Source organism: Planococcus citri, chromosome 2, assembly GCF_950023065.1.
Source record: "Planococcus citri chromosome 2, ihPlaCitr1.1, whole genome shotgun sequence".
Lineage (NCBI taxonomy): Eukaryota > Metazoa > Arthropoda > Insecta > Hemiptera > Pseudococcidae > Planococcus > Planococcus citri.
Genome location: NC_088678.1, coordinates 71,371,157 through 71,391,796, shown reverse-complemented (window position 1 = coordinate 71,391,796; position 20,640 = coordinate 71,371,157). Strand labels below are relative to the sequence as shown.

At 36.4% G+C, this 20,640-nt stretch overlaps 2 protein-coding genes across 2 annotated transcripts; both read left to right on the top strand.

Moving 5' to 3' along the window:
- The first annotated feature begins 5,637 nt into the window (after positions 1-5,637).
- LOC135837568 (uncharacterized) lies at positions 5,638-9,116 on the top strand. The gene is made up of 2 exons (XM_065352886.1): positions 5,638-5,970; positions 6,625-9,116. Exon 2 carries the CDS (start codon positions 6,676-6,678, stop codon positions 8,758-8,760), a length of 2,085 nt encoding a protein of 694 aa, XP_065208958.1. The 5' UTR covers positions 5,638-5,970; positions 6,625-6,675; the 3' UTR covers positions 8,761-9,116.
- A 2,502-nt stretch (positions 9,117-11,618) lies between these two features.
- On the top strand, positions 11,619-18,228 carry LOC135837552 (uncharacterized). The gene is made up of 2 exons (XM_065352863.1): positions 11,619-11,927; positions 15,759-18,228. Exon 2 carries the CDS (start codon positions 15,810-15,812, stop codon positions 17,943-17,945), a length of 2,136 nt encoding a protein of 711 aa, XP_065208935.1. The 5' UTR covers positions 11,619-11,927; positions 15,759-15,809; the 3' UTR covers positions 17,946-18,228.
- Positions 18,229-20,640: the final 2,412 nt, after the last annotated feature.

The window sequence follows — 20,640 nt, the reverse complement described above, 5'->3', positions numbered from 1 at the left end:
GAATAAAAATTATCCAACATTGGATTTGATACAAGCAGGAACACAAAAGAAATGATCGGAGAGCTCATAGCAGAATTGCTTGTTGGCTCGTGTGCTTATCACACTCACCCTACCCCGCACCTTCTAACAAACTGCCAAGACAGATGTCTCAGTGCCAGGATGGCGGCAAAATGCATAATGCGGCCTGTGCTGACGAGCTAGTCGCTGGAACACAAAGGACTACGTAGTTGTAAAATTACAACTGCGTAGTACCAGGGTTTCTCAACTTGGGGTAAAATATAGACACTGGACCTGCGTATAAGACTACCAACTGCAGGCCGAGGGGAACGGAAATGGTAAGGAAATCTTGAGTAACGCCAATTTATCCCGCTGGGTGATCTTGGCAGCGCTGTACTTCAATTTTGCAGGCAACAGGGAAGAGGGAGGGTTGTGTAGTTCGCGAGGTACTCCTGACTGCGCGCGCAGCCAGGAGTTCCTTCCGGACTACACAACCCTCCCTCTTCCCTGTTGCCTGCAAAATTGAAGTACAGCGCTGCCAAGATCACCCAGCGGGATAAATTGGCGTTACTCAGGTTTTTTTGCCAAGATGGCTGCCAGTTGGTTGTCTTATACGCAGGTCCAGTGTCTATAGGGTAAAATTTGGAATTTTCAGAATTTTTGAAAAATGACAAATGCATTTTTGACTCAAATTTTCTGAAAATTGTGAATTTTTGAACAATTTTGGACACAAAATCATATTTGATGACGCATTATTCGTTGATGGGGGAAAACATTATTCAAGATTGAATAAATGTTTTTTGGAGTTAAAATTGGTGTTTTTGAGAGATCTGAAAAATGACAATGCATTATTTTTGGCTCAGATTTCCCAAAAATTACGAATCATGGGAAAAAATACTCTTCAAGATTGAATAAGTATTTTTGAATTGGAAACTTGCATTTTCTGGGTATTTGAAAAATGACCATGCATTTTTGATTCAAATTTCCCAAAAATTGTGAATTTTTGAACAATTTTGGACTCAAAATCATATTTGAAACCAAATTACTCGTTTTCATGGGAAAAAATACCATTCAACATTGAATTGGTATTTTTTGGGCACAAAACTTGCGTTTTTGAGACATTTGAAAAATGACTATGCATTCTTGGCTCAAATTTTCTCAAAATCACGAATTTTTGAACAATTTTGGACTCAAAATCATATTTGATGTCGAATCATTCGTTTGAAGGATGGGAAATTGCTGAAAATGGAATCTATTGATTATTATAAGTCAATAAATTACTCATCTGTTGAAAATGACCATTTATTATAAAATAGGTATTTATTGAACAACATGGGGAAGCTTATTATAGCTAAAAATGACAATGCATTCTCAACTATTTACAAGGCAGTGGTGACTGTGGTTTCCATTTGTTGTTCTATAGAGTCTGTGGGGGTGTCAAAATTGACATTTGCCCCAGCTGACATTGATGGAGTGGAGATGCTGTTATTCACAGTATCGTGAGTTTGAGCATCGGAAGTGGGGGGAGATTGTACAGTGGGGGTGTTAGTAACAACACTCACCCCTGTTGAAGTACTTGGTTCTTGGTCCCAAACTGGCTCTAAGTGAATTTCAACCTGAATTTCAAGTTGATTTTCAGCTTAGGGTGTGACAGGATCGTCATTACTTTAGGACTTAGGACAGAGTTTATTGTGGGGGGGTTTCTTCATCCTCAGATTCCTCTGATGAACTGCTTTCAGAATCGGAAGCGTGAATCGGCTCCAGCCCATGTTTATTAAAAATTAGAGCAATGGGATTCGAGGTAGGAGGGGGGTGAGATGGGATTTTAACATGGAATTTCTCTCTGGGATGCTCAGGTTTTGCAGTATTCGCAGATTTCTGAGCATCAGAGTTGGAATTTTTAGTTTCTGACTGACCAAACTTCTTTTTAGGGGTAAGGGTGATTAAGACATCGTGTTCGTTGACGTTTCCACCTAACATTTTCCTAAATTGGCGTTGGAGGGTAGCCATATCAGAGAGTTCAACTTCCTTGGAACCATCGTTATTATAAACTGGGGTTCCAAATTGTTGGTAGCTGGTCTTGGAGTAAGCTGGACCTGAGAACACAATAGGTACCTCGTTTTCTGGGTCAACATCATCGTTGGAAAAAAATTCCAATTTACTGATGAGTTTTTCCACAGATTGGCCATCTTCCTTAAGGTAAATTCTATACTCTAAGGGACATTTGCTGACAAGAAGGTCGACAATGCAATCTTCAATGGCATATTTTTGTTTCATGAGCGTTTTAGCCCAACGAATCATTTGGTCAGCCATTTCTTTAGGACCTGAGGGGGATCGGAAACGTAATTCGCATTCCCTAAGTGCAGCATTCTGATGAGCTTTGTCCCAATAAAAATCGAAAAATTTCTGGATAAGCATATGGTAAGAAATCACATTCTCTACTTTGCTTCTCCAGGTGTCGGCATCTTTTGCTTTTACTGCTCCGATGAACAAGAATATTTTGTGAGCTTCCACAACATTCGAGTTCTCGAAGTATTTTTCAAATTGTGAAACGAATTCATGGGGGAAAAATTTCCTAGACTCATCATAAAAAATACCTGCACTTTTTAGGGAGGTGGCATCAAAGGGCATGGTTTTGGACTTCGGTGCATTAATAGCGTTGCTGCAATTGTGGGAGCCACCAAATTGGGCTTTTTTCACTTTTGCAAGCTCCGAAGCCATCACCTGGCAGTCTGCCACGTGTTGATCCATTTTGGTATCCCTATCTTCCCTATCTTTGCGAAATTCGCGTGCAGTATTCGCTGCGAGTTCGCGGGCTTCTGAGGCTGTATTAGTGGCTAGGGTGGCATGTTCTTCAGCTGTTTTGACAATATTGTCAGCCCAAGAACTGCATTTTTGTTCAAATTTCTTGAACTGTTTATGGGTTTTTTTAATTGCTTTGGTATTAGCAGTCAATACCTTAGCAACCACCTCCTTATCCTTCTCTAATTCGCGAATGTACTTATCATGTACAGCCTGGCCTGCCCTAACTTTCTTAATCATCTGCATCTGTGATGACCACGTGTCCTTGAATAATCCCAGAAGTGGATCGTTAGTATCAACGTCTTCTGGCAATTCTGGGAATTCTAGATCAGTAGTATCAGTGATCAATGAATTCTTTTGTTGTAATTGTTGGTCACTTTGTGCATTCGATTCAGGAGTAGGCTTAGAAGGAGGAGGGAGGGTGGTTTTAGCTAAATTAGTGGATTCAGAATCGTCAGAATCGACCTCCTCTGAATCCTCTCCATCCACCTCAGAATCGAGTGGAGTAACTGGAGAATTATCCCTACTTTTGAAAAATGAGATGTAGGAAAATGGGCTTAAATTATTAGCAATCTCAGCCTGTTGGGTGACAGGATCGCTAGTATTCTGTTCACAAATGGAATTAGAATCACGATCCTGCGAATTATTTACATAGTTTGGGCAAGACTTTTTGTGTCTACCTAATATGCAGAGACAGTGGTAGAATCTTGGCATTTTGGGAAAAAATTGACAGGAGACAAAATTCACAAAAATACACAAAAAATAAAATGCGGAAATATGCACAGTATTTAAAAGCAATAATAAGCTAAGCGAAAAATAAATATGCACAATTTGAAATAAAATTAAAAAGCATTAAAAAGCAAAAACGAGTAGTAATTACCTGGACACGTATGTAACACACGAGGCACACAGAGAAAATAACTACTGGCTTTAGGCGCGAAGTGTTCTAAGACTAGAAAAGGGCGCGGCTGCGGCAACAGCACAATAGCTGGAAGCGGTCGCGTCCGTTGGCATAGGGAGGGTGAGGTAGCTATAACAGGCCGGTGTGGCGTGGTATAGCGGCTCGGAACGTTGGTTAACGAAGTGTGACACGTCCGCTGGAATTAGGGCGGGGTGTGGCAGGTACAACAGCACAATATGGCCGCCTGTAGCTGCTCGCAACGTGGCTTCGCGACTTCGCGCTCTTTCTATGACCTTCACGCTGTTTTTGCAACCAAAATTGGCGCGATCCTGCGTTGGGTGGTGGCAGGGGTAGCGGGGGTATAAGAGCACCACGTTTTCGTCTTTTTCAAGTAGGTTTTGACTATGCAAACCTACCTAAAATAGATCGATTACAGAAAGAAAAAAGATACTCATTTTTCAGTTAGAATCAACTTTATTTGAGTTTGAAATATTCACACACGATGGTATAAAATATCTATTATGATATTACATATGATGATGTGAATATCTGAGTAAGGTTAATATATAATAATATCAACTCTCACACTGACTAAAAATAAATTATACCTAAATTTATTGTCCTTACGAGGGGACAAACACAAATGGTTTTTTCAGTGGGAAATTTCCACTCTTTGTTGCAATTTCACACACAATGGTGTGAAATTTCAACTGGGAATGGAAATTTAAAGGCAGATGACGAGTGTAAGTCACCAATCTGTCTTTTTCGAAGATTATTGGGCGCCAATGTGAGAATATTCTTACTTTATGCCTGTTACCGTAATATAATAAATCACTACTTCAAAGGGGAGAACTAAGAAATACTCCGAGGAGAATAACTTACCTGGCTAGCTCAGCAGGACGGCGTTATAAGAATAGACCACAAGTTGTGGATTAAATCGACACATTTGCATACACAAAAGGCATTTAATCCGATTAAACAGTGTCCCATTGGACGATTAACACAAAATAAGAACAGATTAACATAATTCAAACAAGATTATCACCATGATTAACACGATTCACAGATTACAACGTATGTTGGTCTGAGAATTAATATATCAGTGCATCCGAGCACTTCTTTAACACGGAAGTCCATCTCTCCGGCCGAAAGAAACAGAACTACGCCGTTCCACACGCTCGTAGCTGCGTCTAGGGTGCAGCTCCGAGTAGGACAACGCAGTGTTACCATAGGGAGTAATACATAATAGTACACACAGGCAGGTTAGGCATATGAGGATATAACACAAAAACCTATATTTTTCCATAAACTGTAAAAAAATTCTATTTTTTAAAATTGCTAAAAATTGATCTTTTTTCTTGCAAGAAGTTTCAAAAAGTCTCACTTTTTTCAAAAATGACCGAGTCTCGTTTTTTTGTCAGAAATGGGCAATGAAGTCTCGCTTCATTCTACTAAAAATTGGCTCTTTTGCCAAAAATTGCTAAAGTTCGATCTCACTTCGTTATCACAAATTGCCAACAAAATCTTGCTTTTTCGTGAAACAAATTTCGAAACAGTTCAACTTTCTGAACATAAAAACCAGAACATACCTATCAATTTGTGATGTTTTGTGTTTTTTGTGCGATTTTTGTTTTTGTCAAGTTTTTGAGCTTTTTTGATTACGATTAGGCACTAAAAATGATTGGATCAGATATACGTACTACTTGTATCTAATAAAATCTGATCCGATCAGAGTGTTTTAGTCGAGTTTATGAATTCAGACCGGATGAGATTCGGAAATACCCCAGGTCCAATTTGATCTGACAAGATTTGATCATCTTTTCTTTTTTAATCGTGTGGAGTTTATGAGATGAGATAGTATTTTACAGTCGAAATTACAAGGTTCGTTTTGAATAATGAATGGTTTTTTGGAAGCTATACTTGGAGGTACAGGTTTACGTACATATTATCGGTCCTACTTTAAATTATTACTCGTACCAATGATTACTGAAAGGTGAAATGACCTAGATAAGTGTTTGTACTCGTATGTAGTTGCATGTATCAAAGTTGCACGTATGTTTTTGTATCCGTTCGGTGGTTTGATGTGCATATAAGCAACTTGTGTTATGTGTGAATTATGACATTTGAATGATGAAGCCAGTAGTGTTGGCATGTTATACGCAGAATGTTTGGTACTTATTTATTTTATTTCGAAGTGTTTTTGTATTGAAATTTTCGAAGAAGTTTTTTGATATGTGAAGATTGTGAATAATCAGCATATTTTCGTTCGTGTAAGTACTTTCCATTATTAATTACTTACTTATTTATTGTATAGTGTTGCTCGTGTGTTTAAGATAGTATCTACATAGGCACTTGCCTTCATAGTTTGCTTCAAAATACAGTAACAAATGTATACCTATAAGATGTTTGTTCAGATTCAAAAATGATCATCTCTTGGTCTTGAGAAAAAACTTCCAAGTACCCTGGCCCTTTTTTTTTTTGGCAAAAACTCAAAATCGTGATCCAATTTTTGGCTCAAAATTCTTCAAAAATGCTCGAATGACACTTTTTCTCTAATTTCAAAAATCATAACCCAATTTTTGACAAAAATTTTTTCAAAAATGCTCGAGAACCGTTTTTTGTCGAAATATTTGATTTTCTTGCAAAATTTCTACCCCTTTTATCCGATGGTATTTTATCAAAAAACACAAAAATTATGAGCCAATTTTGGGGGTCAAAATTCTTTAAAAATGCTCAAAAACTTCTTCATGGAAATGTTTTGAATTCATCACGAAATTTCACTACATTTTGATCTTTCGCAATGTACCTACCTACCTACCTACCTACCTAACTTTTAAATATAATTCTTCAGTGGTTCATTTACGATAGGTTGTCATTTTCTGCTGCTTTTTCAACGAACCGACGTATTTCTTGTGTATTTACAGGTGTGATCTCATACTTCAAAGTTGCGTATACCCAAATTCGATTCCTTCAACATGGCCGGCGACATCGAAGACTACCCGTTCAGTTTTATGAACCAGCCATCATCGCTCCAGCAGCTAGAATCGTCCGAAATAGCCTTAGCCTTATGGAAATTCATGTATTCAAAGTCGCCTAATCCCACTCTCAGCTCGATCCTGCACAGTAAAAATTTCAGCTGCGAAAAAATGCTCGTCGTTCCGCCTCGTTTCAAAGTCAAAATCGATGAAAGAATCGCCACGTTTCCGGCAGAGCTAAGAAAATGGATAAACTTTCACGCGAAGCAGGATTTTTTTGATGGTAATTTTCGAGACATGTTTTCCAAGAGTTTCAACCTTATGAACCTCGATTCCTGTGGTGGTATTTGTTTCAAGGCGACGGCGATAAACATCCTGAATTCGAACCAGTTCAACAACATAGAAAAATATAAATTAGCTTGCGAGTTTTGTTTAGAAGAATACGTCAAAAAATTATGGCCTTTTGTGGCAAAAGATGCGCGAGTCGGTGAAAATGCCAACATCGATAAACACAGCTTGATGTTTTACTGGAATCGTCGAATGAAATCGAGAAAACCCACCCTCAAGGATACCCTATCAGTTAAAACGCGATTGAAAAATACTCGGAAGGCGAGTAATTGGCCAGCATTCGAGTATTTTTGGAACACGCACTCGACAGACCCAGAGAAATTGCAGCAGGCTATTTTATGCCTAAAACGAGCCAACGATGAAGCTATCAAGCGTACATTGCCTTCGTTGAACCATATCTTGGCTACGAAAGTGTTTGAAGACGTGGCCCCTCAAATTTTACATCTTTTGGTCCCCAACGAGAAGTATTTCCAGCACGTGCATCGATTTTGGACTGTTGTCGAACATACCGTCTACGAAGAGGAATCCAGGTTGTTCCAGGTTTTACACGAGTTGTGGAAAATGGTATTCAACCCTATGGATATCAGGCTGGGCTTGAATAATACTCGATGCGGACAAATCAACGAGTTTTTGATGGAAATCTGGTCCAAAGCTTCGGATAACTTGAAATACGATATTTCGAATCACCACATACGCGATTTTTTCCACCGATTGTCGACTTCTTCGGCCGGATTTCCGAGTTTTTACGGTCATAATATGGATTTCATGTTGGATCTGCTCGACAAATGGCGTAACCTGAATAAAGAACAGATTTGGCATAAGAATTGGCGTAAATTGATCCTACGGGCTAAGCCTGTGTATTTGGATCAATTCCTAAGGGCATGTTTACCGGACGACGATGAAGTTGAAAAATTCAAAAAGAAATTGCTGGCGTGTAAACGTATTTTCGAGTTATTGATCAAGCACGGCATGTATTCGGATTTGAAATATTACCTGAATTTTTGCTCTAAAGATAAGAGTCAGTTTCAGCAGCAGAGCAAACGATTGCTCAGATCGAACTTTCACCTGATCATGTATCACGATAATGGGAAATTCGCTAAATTTGACGAATTCGTCGGCGAAATGTTTTTAAATACGAGAACAGATATCGAAGCGTTCAATTTCCAGTTGATTTCATCCCCTAAAAATCTGAATCGTTTGCACGAAGCGATTATGAAAGATCGTTCTACGGATTTCAAGAGAATAATTGGCAGATTTGTTACATCAGAGCGGAAATTAAAATTCCTGAAGGGCAAATTATTAAACCATTGTAGGCAATATGTGCTTCGTCACCGATTTGGCGACTTTCAAGCTGGCCAGTGGCAAGAGCTGATTGAATGGTGCACCGCGAATGTGGAAGAAATTGCAGCCTTTAAGCAGTCTTTCAATATTGATGCTTTTTTTCTAGAACGTCTGGCTGATATTCGATGCTTTCATATTTGGTATTTTGAAAGAATTTTTCGATTTTTCGATGGTTTTTTCAACTGGTATTTTGCTAACGAGTCGGATCGAAGAAATTTCAAGTTAAAGAAGATAGCTAATTTCGAGCAAATCGAGCATATTCGTGCTATGCTCAATGATCCCGCTTGTCTTAGGAAGATACATCGTTTGCTGATGTGGTTTTTCGATAACGATGCTGGGAAGGTGCGCGAATTTTGTCAAAAATGTAATTTTTGTCCGCCATCGGCACCATTGTAACCGCGGTGATTCGTAGAATCGATCGATGATCGATTAAGATTAATTGTTGAGTGATTTTTAGATAGGAATGCGATGATTAAAAAATATTTTTCGTTAAAAGTGAACTAAATAATTTATATATTTAGCATTCAATGTATTCATTTTATAAATCGGTTGTTTCGAATATTTTCAATGTGCTACCTACCTAGTCATTTTATGTTTGTAGGTGAAATTAATGTGTATCGTTTATTTATTATTATTGTTATTAGGTGTTTTCGTATTGTTCTAAGTTCATATGTTGTGATCTCATTTTACAATTTTTAAAATTCTTAATTGAGTTGTGTTTTTTTCGTATTAATTAAATAATCTACGTTTGGCTTTTATTTTGCGCCTCAACAGCTTGAAGTTGATGGATTTCATTTGAAAATGATTTCCTGTGTTTTAATTATCTACTAAATTCAGAACCAACCTTGCATGGAAGCTCTGCTCACCCTCTCCACCACAATTTCTAAACAATCGAGACACGAAAATAATCATTTTATTCAAACATTGTAATCCGAGTCTTGATGATACACCTGTGTAAATCCCCCTCCTTCCACACTATAGTAAAAAATTCGTCAAAAAAAGAAGCAGGTAAATCAAACTTGGTAAATTTGTTTGAAAATTTATCATTGCTGTGTAAAAATTTTCCTAAATACCTAGTCATATTTTGTGAGGAAAAATCTAGTTCGATCCTTCAAACAATATTGATTCCTTTGAATGGAGCCTACCCCTACCCTCAAAAAAGTGGGAAAAAATAATTAGTTGAAATTTTTGTAATACTTTTTTCAAGATAAATTCTACAAATTCTTCGAAAAAAAAGTACCCAAATCAATTTGAAAATTTTCCATTTCCGTGTAAAAATTTTCCCAAAAATAACTTCATTTTCAAGAAAAAAAAATATTTCTCGGTACCTCGAACTATGATAGTCCCTTTGTCAAAAGTCTACTTCCATAATAAAAAATTGAAAAATTGAAGAATTGATTTTTAAAATAATTTTCACCTACCTACTTCTGGCTTAAGATTTTGTTGAATAGCTTACCTAGGTACCTTATAAAACAAACTTCCATCAGTCCTTTCAACAATGTTATTGTTCACCTTGTATGGATAACCCCCAAGTTGAAAAAAAAAACAGAAGAAAAATCAGACTTGGTGAATTTTTTGGAGAATTTCCCTTTTTCTGTGTAAAAAATTTCCCAAGTAACCCTTTTTTTTTAACGAAAAAAATCTTCCTCAGTCCGTCATACAATATGGAGCCTTTCCCCACCCCCCCCCCCCAAAAAAAACACAAATGGCAAAAATTCAGTAGAAAATGAAAATGGTGAAATTCTTGGAATTCTTTTTTCAAGAGAAACCCTTCCTCAGTGCTCTAAACAACGTTGATCTATTTGTATGGAGCCCCCTCACTGAATGAAAAAAATGTTGTTTCGTTCGTATGTAGCCTTCCCCCCCCCTCCTCAAAAAAATGGTTGGCAACAATTCAAAAGAGAATTAATTAAAACTTTTGAAATAATTCCGAAGCATTCCTGGTAAAGCTGTGCCGGAGATGAAACATTTTCAAGCTGATAGAAGGTCGAGTTTGGCGTGGTGAGTGGAACAAAATATGTACCTACTCGTAATTTGCTCTTGGAGTTTATTTTAATGGCTTATATACTCGTTTCCAAAAATTGAATCTTTCGGCCCGAAAGATTTGTTCGAAACTATCAGTTTTTGCTCATGAAGTCGTAAGATATTTTTTCAAAAGAAAGTACATAAAATCAATCAAAGATAGTTTTTGCAAAAAATTATCGCTCTTTTTCAAAAAACTGATTTTTTTCTTTCTAAAAATTACCCAAAAGTCTCGCTTTTTTGGCTATAAAAATACCCGAAAGTGTGACTTTTCAACCATTTATAAAGTTTGAAAAAAAAATTCCCAATTCCAACAAAGATTTCAAAAAAGGATCAGATAAGTACCAAAAACTCCTACTTTTTGATAAAGTTGTTAGTCTTGCTTTTTAACAAAAATCGTCAAGAATTATTGCTTTTTCAAAAATTGACAAAAATTTCAAAAGTCTTATTTTTTTAAAAATTGTTCAAAGGTTTTGCTTTTTGCCAAAAATGCTAGTTTTTTAGCAATTGAAAAGTCCCTCTTTTTTTAGCAGAAATTATCAATAATTACTTAGAAGTGTCGCTTTTTTTTTACAATGTAAAAAAGGTCTAGATTTTCAAAAAAAAAATTTCAAAAAATGTGATTTTTTGTCAATAGGTACCGTAAGTAATTTCAAAAAATGTCTGCTTTTTGCTAAAATTGTTGGCTTTTTTTTGAAAAAAATGTTGATATTTTCACTTGAAAAAAAAAGTTGTCCAAAACCCTGTCTTTTTCCATACATCTCGTTTTCAAAATTGCTAAAAATTGACCTCACTTTTTTCAAAAATGGCCATAGTCTCGTTTTTTTTTTTTTTTTTTTTTTGTCAGAAATAGGCAAATTCAAACAGCTCTTGTCTTTCTTGTATTAAAATTATTGAAGACTTGCTACATTCTGCTAAAAATTGGCTCTTGCCAAAAATTGCTAAAATTCTCATTTCGTTATATCAAAAATTCCCAACAAATCTGTAGCTTTTTCGTCAAAAAAATTTCGAAAAAGTTCAACTTTCTGTATTTAAAAACCAGAACAGACCTACTATCAATTTGTGGTGTTTTTGTGTGATTTTTATTTTGTCACTTTTTTGAGCTTTTTTGATTACCTATCTACTAATTCAGCCTGGATTAAATTTAATACGACTATACATATACGTAATTAATTATACCTAATAAGATCTAATCTGATCAGAGTGTTAATCGAGGTTATGAGTTCAGACCGGATAAGATTCGAAAATACGCCAGATCCAATTTAATGAATAGGTAAATAGATAAATGTTTGTTGTTACGTGTATCAAAGTTACACGTATGTTTTTGTATGCGTTTGGTGGTTAGATCGATGATGTGCATAACAACTTGTGTTATGTGTGAATTCGAATTGTGGCATTTGAATGATGAAGCCAGTAGTGTTGACATGTTATATCTACGTAGAATGTTTATTTATTTTATTTCGAAGTGTTTTTGTATTCAAATTTTCGAAGAAGTTTTTTGATATGTGAAGATTGTGAATAATCAGCGTATTTTCGTTCGTGTGAGTACTTCCCATTATTAATTACTTATTTATTCTAGTGTTGCTCGTGTGTTTAAGATAGTAGCCTCCTATCTACTTGGGCACTTGCCTTCGTAGACATGCTTGTAAATACAAGCAACAAGTGTATTACCCAAGGTGTTTATTCAGACGAAAAAATGATCATCCCTTCGTCTTGAGAAAAATTTTTTGAAACGTTTTCAAACGATACCTATGTGTTATTATTCGAACTTCGACCTAAACATCGTGGCTGAATTCTGGACTCAAAATTCTTTTAAAAAGTACTCAAAAAAAAACATTTTCGTTGAAATATTCGAATTTCTCGAAAAATTTCAACCCAATTTGATATGTCGCAGACCCTTTTTTTCACAAAACCTAAAAATTATGAACCAATTTTGGTTTCAAAATTCATCAAAAATGCTCAAAAACTTCTTCATGGAAATACTTCGAATTTCTCGAAAAATTTCAACCCAATTTGATATGTCGCAGACCCTTTTTTTTCACAAAACCTAAAAATTATGAACCAATTTTGGATTCAAAATTCATCAAAAATGCTTTAAACTACTTAACTACTTCATGGAAATGCTTCGAATTTCTCGCAAAATTTCAACTTAATTTGATAGATCGCATGGTACTTTTTTTCAAAAACTTGAAAATCATGACCCCATTTTGGGCTCAAAATTCTTCAGAAAGGTTCGAATGGGACATTTTTTTTAAATTCCAAAAATCATTACCCAATTTTGGGCAACAATTTTTTCAAAACTGCTCGAGAACCGTTTCTTGTCGTGTATTTTATGTTTCTCTTTAGTTAAAAAATTTCAACCCCTTTTCCGATGATCTTTTTTCAAAAAACCCAAAAATTATGTGCTAATTTTAGACTTGGAATTTTTCAAAAATGCTCAGAAACTTGGAATTTTTCAAAAATGCTCAGAAACTTCTTCATGGCAATGCTATGTATTCCTCTTGGAATTTTAAGCCATTTCATGACAGATTGCACGTTATCTTTTCAAAAATCCCGAAAAATCGTGACCCAATTTTAGGCTCAAAATTTTTATAAAGTGCTTCAAGAGTATATTCGTTAAACTGTATGAACTTTTTCAAAATTTCTACCCATTCTGATAAATTGCGTGTTACTTTCTCAAAATTTATGACATACTTTTCGGTAAAAATTATTCAAAAATGCTCTAATCACATGTTTTTAAACATTTCAGAAATTATCGTCCAATTCTGGAACCAAAATTCATTTTAAAATACCTACTCAAAAAAAAACATTTTTGTTGAAATATTTAAATTTCTCGCAAAATTTCAAGCCAATTTGATCTCCCCCCCCCCAGAAACTCAAAAATCATGACCCCATTTCGGGTTCAAAATTCTTCAGAGAGGTTCGAATGAGAATTTTGTTCAACTTCTAAAAATCATAATCCAGTTTTGGAAATTTTTCAAAGTTCCTTAATTCTGGAACCAAAATTCATTTTAAAATACTCAAAAAAAACATTTTTGTTAAAATATTTAAATTTCTCGCAAAATTTCAAGCCAATTTGATCTCCCCCCCCCCCCAGAAACTCAAAAATCATGACCCCATTTCGGGTTCAAAATTCTTCAGAAAGGTTCGAATGAGAATTTTTTCAACTTCCAAAAATCATAATCCAGTTTTGAAAATTTTTCAAAGTTCCTTGCAAAATTCCAACCCCTTTTTTTATCGAACACATGGCACCTTTTTCAAAAATCCCAAACATTATTATGACGATTTTGGGTTCAACATTTTTTTTAAATATTCGGAAATTTCCTCATGGAAATTAGTCCGGCATATGACAATAGGAGTAATTGCACCCCCCCCCCCGCCGATCCTCCGGGACAACTTTATTCTTAAAGGGGACATCCTAAGGAATATTTTAAAGCAAACTTGCCAAAAAAAAGTTGGCCTTACTTACAAAATGGCGGCCATTTTGATTGACAGGTCAGCCGAAATCGCAGATTTTGCGTTTTAATATAGGACTTGCACGAACTTTTTCAAACTTTACAAAGGTAGATCGAAAGATTATGCAAAAATTCATCACCTGTCAAAATTTCAAGTGCTAAAGTGCGTTTTTCGATTTTTGGTGAATTTTTAAAAATCGAATTCAGGCCAAAAATGAGGGAAAAAATCAAAATTTCACCGAATTGACCAAGAAAGCTGAAATTTGGGATATACTCTATTTTCGACATACCAAATCGATTAGAAACGGTTTCAACCCGTTTTGAGCAGTTCTGGAGCCTCCAGCAGATTTTTGAAACTCGAAATTCCCACAAAATTCCATCAAATTGGAGTTGTAAAGCTAAAATTTATTCTAAAAACTAATTTCAATGCGCTACGAAGTACTGCAGGTGAATTTCAAGTCGTTTTAGATCCTCCAGCGACTTTTTGAAAATTCCTGAAGCCTCCAGCTGATTTTTGAAACTTTAAATTTTCACAAAATTTCATCAAATAGAGATGGAAAGCTGAAATTTACTCTACACTCCAATTTTAACACCCTCTGAAAACGACTTCTGGTGGATTTCAAGTCATTTTAGAGCCTCCAACGACTTTTTTGAACATGACTGGAGCCTCCAGTAGATTTTTGAAACTTGAAATTTCCCCGAAATTTCATCAAACCAAGATGGGGAGTCGAAATTCATTCTGCAAACTAATTTCAATACGCTACGAAGTTGACTGCTGGTGAACTTCAAGTCGTTTTGGAGCCTCCAGCAACTTTTTGAAAGGTTGTATGACGGTTTTTTGAAGAATTGAAATTTCCTAAAAGTAGCTGGAAGCTTCAAAACCATTTGAAACCACCATGTAGTCTGCGAAGTAAATTTCAGCTTGCAACTCCATTTGATAAATTAATGTTGGGTAAATTTCAAGTTTCAAAAATATACTGGAGGCTCTAGTAATGTTCAAAAAAGTCGCTAGAGGCCCTAAAATTACTTGAACCCATCTGAATTTGTCTTCAGAGGGTGTTAAAATTGGAATGTAGAGTAATTTCAGCTTTCCATCTCCATTTGATGAAATTTTGTGAAAATTTAAAGTTTCAAAAATCTGCTGGAGGCTCCAGTAATTTTCAAAAACAGTCGCTGGAGGCTCTTAAATTACTTGAACCCACCTGAAGTCGTCTACAAAGGGTGTTAAAATTGGAGTGTAGAGTAAATTTCAGCTTTCCATCTCCATTTGATGAAATTTTGTGAAAATCTAAAGTTTTAAAAATCTGCTGGAGGCTCCTGAACTGCTCAAAACGGGTTGAACCCGTTTCCAATCGATTTGGCATGTCGAAAATAGGTATATCCCAAATTTCAGCTTTCTTGGTCAATTCGGTGAAATTTTGATTTTTTCCTTCATTTTTGGCCTAAATTCGATTTTCAAAAATTCACCAAAAATCGAAAAACGCACTTTAGCACTTGAAATTTTGACAGGTGATAAATTTTTGCATGATCTTTCGATCTACCTTTGTAAAGTTTGAAAAAGTTCGTGCAAGTCCTATGTTAAAACGCAAAATCTGCGATTTCGGCTGACCTGTCAATCAAAATGACCGCCATTTTGTAAGTAAGGCCAACTTTTTTTTTGGCAAGTTTGCTTTAAAATGTTCCTTAAGATTTCCCCCTTTAAGAAAAAAGTTGTCCCGGAGGATCGGCGGGGGGGGGGGTGCAATTACTATTATTGTCATATGCCGGACTAAATGCTTTGAATTCCTCATGAAATTTCAACCGCGAGGAAACTTATGAATTTAATTCTACAGTAGGTATATAGTTCATTTTTACTCAATAGGTTGCTATTTGTTGCTGCTTTTTTAAAGACTGATGTATTTTTTTGTGTATTTACAGGTGTGATCTCATACTTTAAAGTCGCGTATACCCAGATTCGATTCCTTCAAGATGGCCGATGACATAGAAGACTACCCGTTCAGTTTCATGAACCAGCCATCATCGCTCCAGCTGCTAGCATCGTCTGAAATAGCCTTAACATTATGGCAATTCAAATATTCAAATTCGACTAATCCCACTCTCAGCTCGTTCTTGCAGAATAAAAACTTCAGCTGCGAAGAAATGCTCGTCGTTCCGCCTCGTTTCAAAGTCAAAATCGACGAAAGAATCGCCACGATTCCGGCCGAGCTGAAAAGATGGATCGACTTTCACGGGAAGCAGGCTTTCTTCGATGGTGATTTTCGAGACGCGTTTTCCAAGAGTTTTAACCTTATGGCCCTCGATTCCTGTGGCGGTATTTGTTTCAAGGCGACGGCGATAAACATCCTGAATTCGAACCTGTTCAACAACATAGAGAAGTATAAATTAGCTTGCGAGTTTTGTATCGAAGACCACGTCAGAAAATTATGGCCTTTTGTAGCGAATGATGCGCGAGTCGGTGAAAATCTCAACATCGATAAACACAGTTTGATTCTTTACTGGAATCGACGAATGAAATCGAGAAAAACCACCCTCAAGGATACCCTATCGGTTAAAACGCGATTGGAAAACACCCGGAAGGCGAGTAATTGGCCAGCATTCGAGTATTTTTGGAACACACACTCGACAGATCGAGAAAAATTGCCTGTGGCTGTTGCATCCGTAAAACGAGCCAATGATGAAGCTATCAAGCATACGTTACCTTCGTTGAACCGTATCTTGGCTACGAAAGTGTTCGAAGATGCAGCCTCTCAAATTTTACGTCTTTTGGTCCCCAACGAGGAGTATTTCCAGCACGTGCATCAATTTTGGACCGTTGTCGAACATACAGTCTACGAAAAGGAGCCCAGGTTGTTCCAGGTTTTACACGAGTTGTGGAAAATGGTATTCAACCCTATCGATATCAAGCTTGGCTTGAATAATACTCGATGCGAACAAATCAACGAGTTTTTGATGGAAATCTGGTCCAAAGCTACGGATAACTTGAAGTACGATGTTTCGAATCGCCACGTAGGAGATTTTTTCCACCGATTGTCGACTTCTTCGGCCGCATTTCCGAGTTGTTACGGTCATAATATGGATTTCATGTTGGATCTGCTCGACAAATGGCGTTACTTGAATAAAGAACAGATTTGGCATAAGAATTGGCGTAAATTAATCCTACGAGCCAAGCCTGAGTATTTGGAGCGATTCCTCGACGTATTTTTACCGGACGACGATGACGTTGAAAAACTCAAAAAGGAATTGCTGGCTTGTAAACGTATTTTCGAGTTATTGATCAAGCACGGCATGTATTCGGATTTGAAATATTATCTGAATTTTTGCTCGAAGGATAAGAGTCAGTTTCAGCAGCAGGGTAAACGACTACTCAGGTTGCACTTTGACCTGATCATGTTCCACGATGACGAGAAATTCGCCAAATTCGACGAATTCGTCGCCGAAATATTTTCAAATGTGAGAAAAGATATCGAAGCGTTCAAATTCGCGTCCATGTCATCCCCTAAAAATCTGGATCGTTTGCACGAAGCTTTCAATAAAGATCGTTCTACGGATTTCAAGAGAATAATTGGTCGATTTGTAACTTCAGAGCGGAAATTAAAGTCCATGAAAGGCAAATTTTTAAACCATTGTAGGCTATACGCGAATCGTACCCAATACTTTGGCAACTTTCAATTTCACGCTGACCAGTGGCAAGAGTTGACTGAATGGTGTACTGCGAACGAGGAAGAAATGACAGCCTTTAAGCAGTCTTTGAATATCGATGCGATTTTTCTAAAACGTCTTGCTGATGTTCGATACTTTCGTGTTTGGAATCTGGAAGATAGTTTTCGATTTTTCGATGGGTTTTCCAAATGGTATTTTGCTAGCGAAGCGGATCGAATAGATTTCAAGTTACAGAAGATAGCTAATTACGAGCAAATCGAGCATATTCATGCTATGCTCAGTAATCCTTCTTATCGTAGCACGATGCATCGTTTGCTAATGTGGTTTTTCGATAACGATGCGGAGAAGGTGCGCGAATTTTGTAAAAAATGTAAGATTAGTCCGCCATCGCAACCGGCGATTCATAGATTCAATCCACAAGTCATCGCTAATTTTTTTGAGTGATTTTAGATAGGAATTCGATGATTAGAAAATTATTTTTCGACAGAAGTAAACTACTCATATATTTAACATTCAATGTATTTTATTTTTTTTAATCGGTTGTTTCGAGTATTTTTAATGTTTTATTTTTTGTAGCTGAAATTAATGTGAATCGTCGTTTATTTATTATTAGATTTTTTCTTTTTGTTTTAAGTTCATATTTTGTGATCTTATTTTACAATTTTTAAAATTCTTTATTGAGTTGTTTTTTTTCTCGTATTAATTAAATAATCTACGTTTGGATTTACCTATTTAGTTTTATTTGTTCAATTTTCGTTTCTAGGACCAAGACGATGGCGTATGGAAGGGATGGTAGGTAATTGCAGTGGCTTTTATTTTGCGCTTCCACACCTTGTAATAGTTGGATTTTATTTGAAAATCATTCCCTGTGTTTTAATTCTCTACTACTAAATTCAAAACAACCTTGCATGTAAGCTGTGCCCCCCGCCCCCGGCTCAATTTCCAAACAATCAAGTCACGAAAAGAATTAATCTATTCAAACATTGTAATCCGAGTCTTGATGAAACACTTGTGTAAACCTGTCCCTTCCACCCTAGTTGAAAATTCGCCAAAAAACGAATGCAGGTAAGTAAATCAAACTTGGAAAATTTGTTCGAAAATTTCTCATTTCTGTGTAAAAATTTTCTTAAAGAATCGTCTTTTGCAAGGAAAACATTTTGTTCGGCCCCTCAAACAATGATGATATGACTTTATTTTCAAGAAAAAAATCTTCCTCGGTACCTCGGACTATGATAGTTCCTTCGTCAGAAATCTACTTCCATAAAAAAAATGAATAATTTTACCTACCTATGTACTTCTTGTTTAAAATTTTGTTGAGCTCACCTACCTTTAAAAAAAACTTCCTTCAGTATTTTCAACAATGTTATTGTTCACCTTGTATGGATAATCCCCGAGTTGGAAAAAAAACAGAAGAAAAATCAGACCTGGTGAATTTTTTGGAGAATTTCCCATTTCTGTGTAAAAATTTTCCCGAGTAACCCTTTTTTTCAACGAAAAAAATCTTCCTCAGTAGTCGGGGAGCCCGCTTAAGGATCTATTGCACCCCCCCCCCCCGTCGATCCTCTGGGACAACTTTTTTCTTAAAGGTGGAGTCCTAAGGAACATTTCTAGCCCTTGTCCTCAAAAAAAAGTGGCCCTACTTACAAAATGTCGGCCATTTTGATTGACATGAGGTCAGCCCAAATCGCAGATTTTGCGTTCCAACATAGGACTTGCACAACATTTTTCAAACTGTACAAAGGTAGATCGAAAGATCAGGCAAAAATTTATCACCTGTCAAAATTTTAAGTCCTAAGGTGCGTTTTTCGATTTTTGGTGAATTTTTGAAAATCAAATTCAGGCCAAAAATGAGGGAAAAAATCAAAATTTTACCAAATTGACCAAGAAAGCTAAAATTTGGGTTATACCCTGTTTTCGACATGTCAAATCGATTGGAAACTGTTTCAAGCCGTTTTGAGTAGTTATGGAGCCTCCAGCAGATTTTTGAAACTCGAAATTCCCACAAAATTTCGTCAAAATGGAGTTGGATGAAAGCTGAAATTTATTCTGCAAACTAATTTCAATGCACTACGAAGTACTGCATGTAAATTTCAAGTCATTTTCGAGCCTCCAGCAACTTTTTGAAAATTCCTGGAGCCTCCAGAGATTTTTGAAACTTGAATTCATCAAATGGAGTTGGAAAACTGAAATTTATTCTGCAAACGAAGTAATTTCAGTACGCTACGAAGTACTGCCGGTGAATTTCAAGTCGTTTTGGAGGCTCCAGCGACTTTTTGAAAATTCCTGGAGCCTCCAGCAGATTTTTGAAACTTGAATTCATCAATGGAGATGGAAAGCTGAAATTCACTCTACACTCCAATTTTAACACCCTCTGAAGACAACTTAAGGTGGGTTCAAATCATTTTGGAGCCTCCAGCAGATTTTTGAAAATCGAAATTCCCACAAAATTTCATCAAAATGAAGTTGGAAAGCTGAAATTTATTCTGCAAACTAATTTCAATGCGCTACGAAGTACTGCAGGTGAATTTCAAGTCGTTTTAGAGCCTTCAGCGATTTTCTGAAAATTACTGGAGCCTCCAGCAGATTTTTGAAACTTGAATTCATTAAATGGAGATAGAAGGCTGAAATTCACTCCACACTCCAATTTTCACACCCTCTGAAGACAACTTTAGGTGGGTTCAAATCATTTTGGAGCCTCCAGCAGATTTTTGAAAATCGAAATTCCCACAAAATTTCATCAAAATGAAGTTGTAAAGCTGAAATTTATTCTGCAAACTGATTTCAATGCGCTACGAAGTACTGCAGGTGAAGTTCAAGTCGTTTTAGAGCCTTCAGCGATTTTCTGAAAATTACTGGAGCCTCCAGCAGATTTTTGAAACTTGAATTCATTAAATGGAGATAGAAGGCTGAAATTCACTCCACACTCCAATTTTCACACCCTCTGAAGACAACTTTAGGTGGGCTCAAGTCATTTTGGACTTTGGAGCCTCAAGCAGATTTTTGAAACTCGAAATACGAAGTCAACTGCAGGGGGATTTCATGTCGTTTTAGACCCTCCAGCGATTTTTTGAAAATTACTGGAGCCTCCAGTAGATCTTTGAAACTTGAAAGTTCATCAAACGGGGATGGAAAGTCGAAA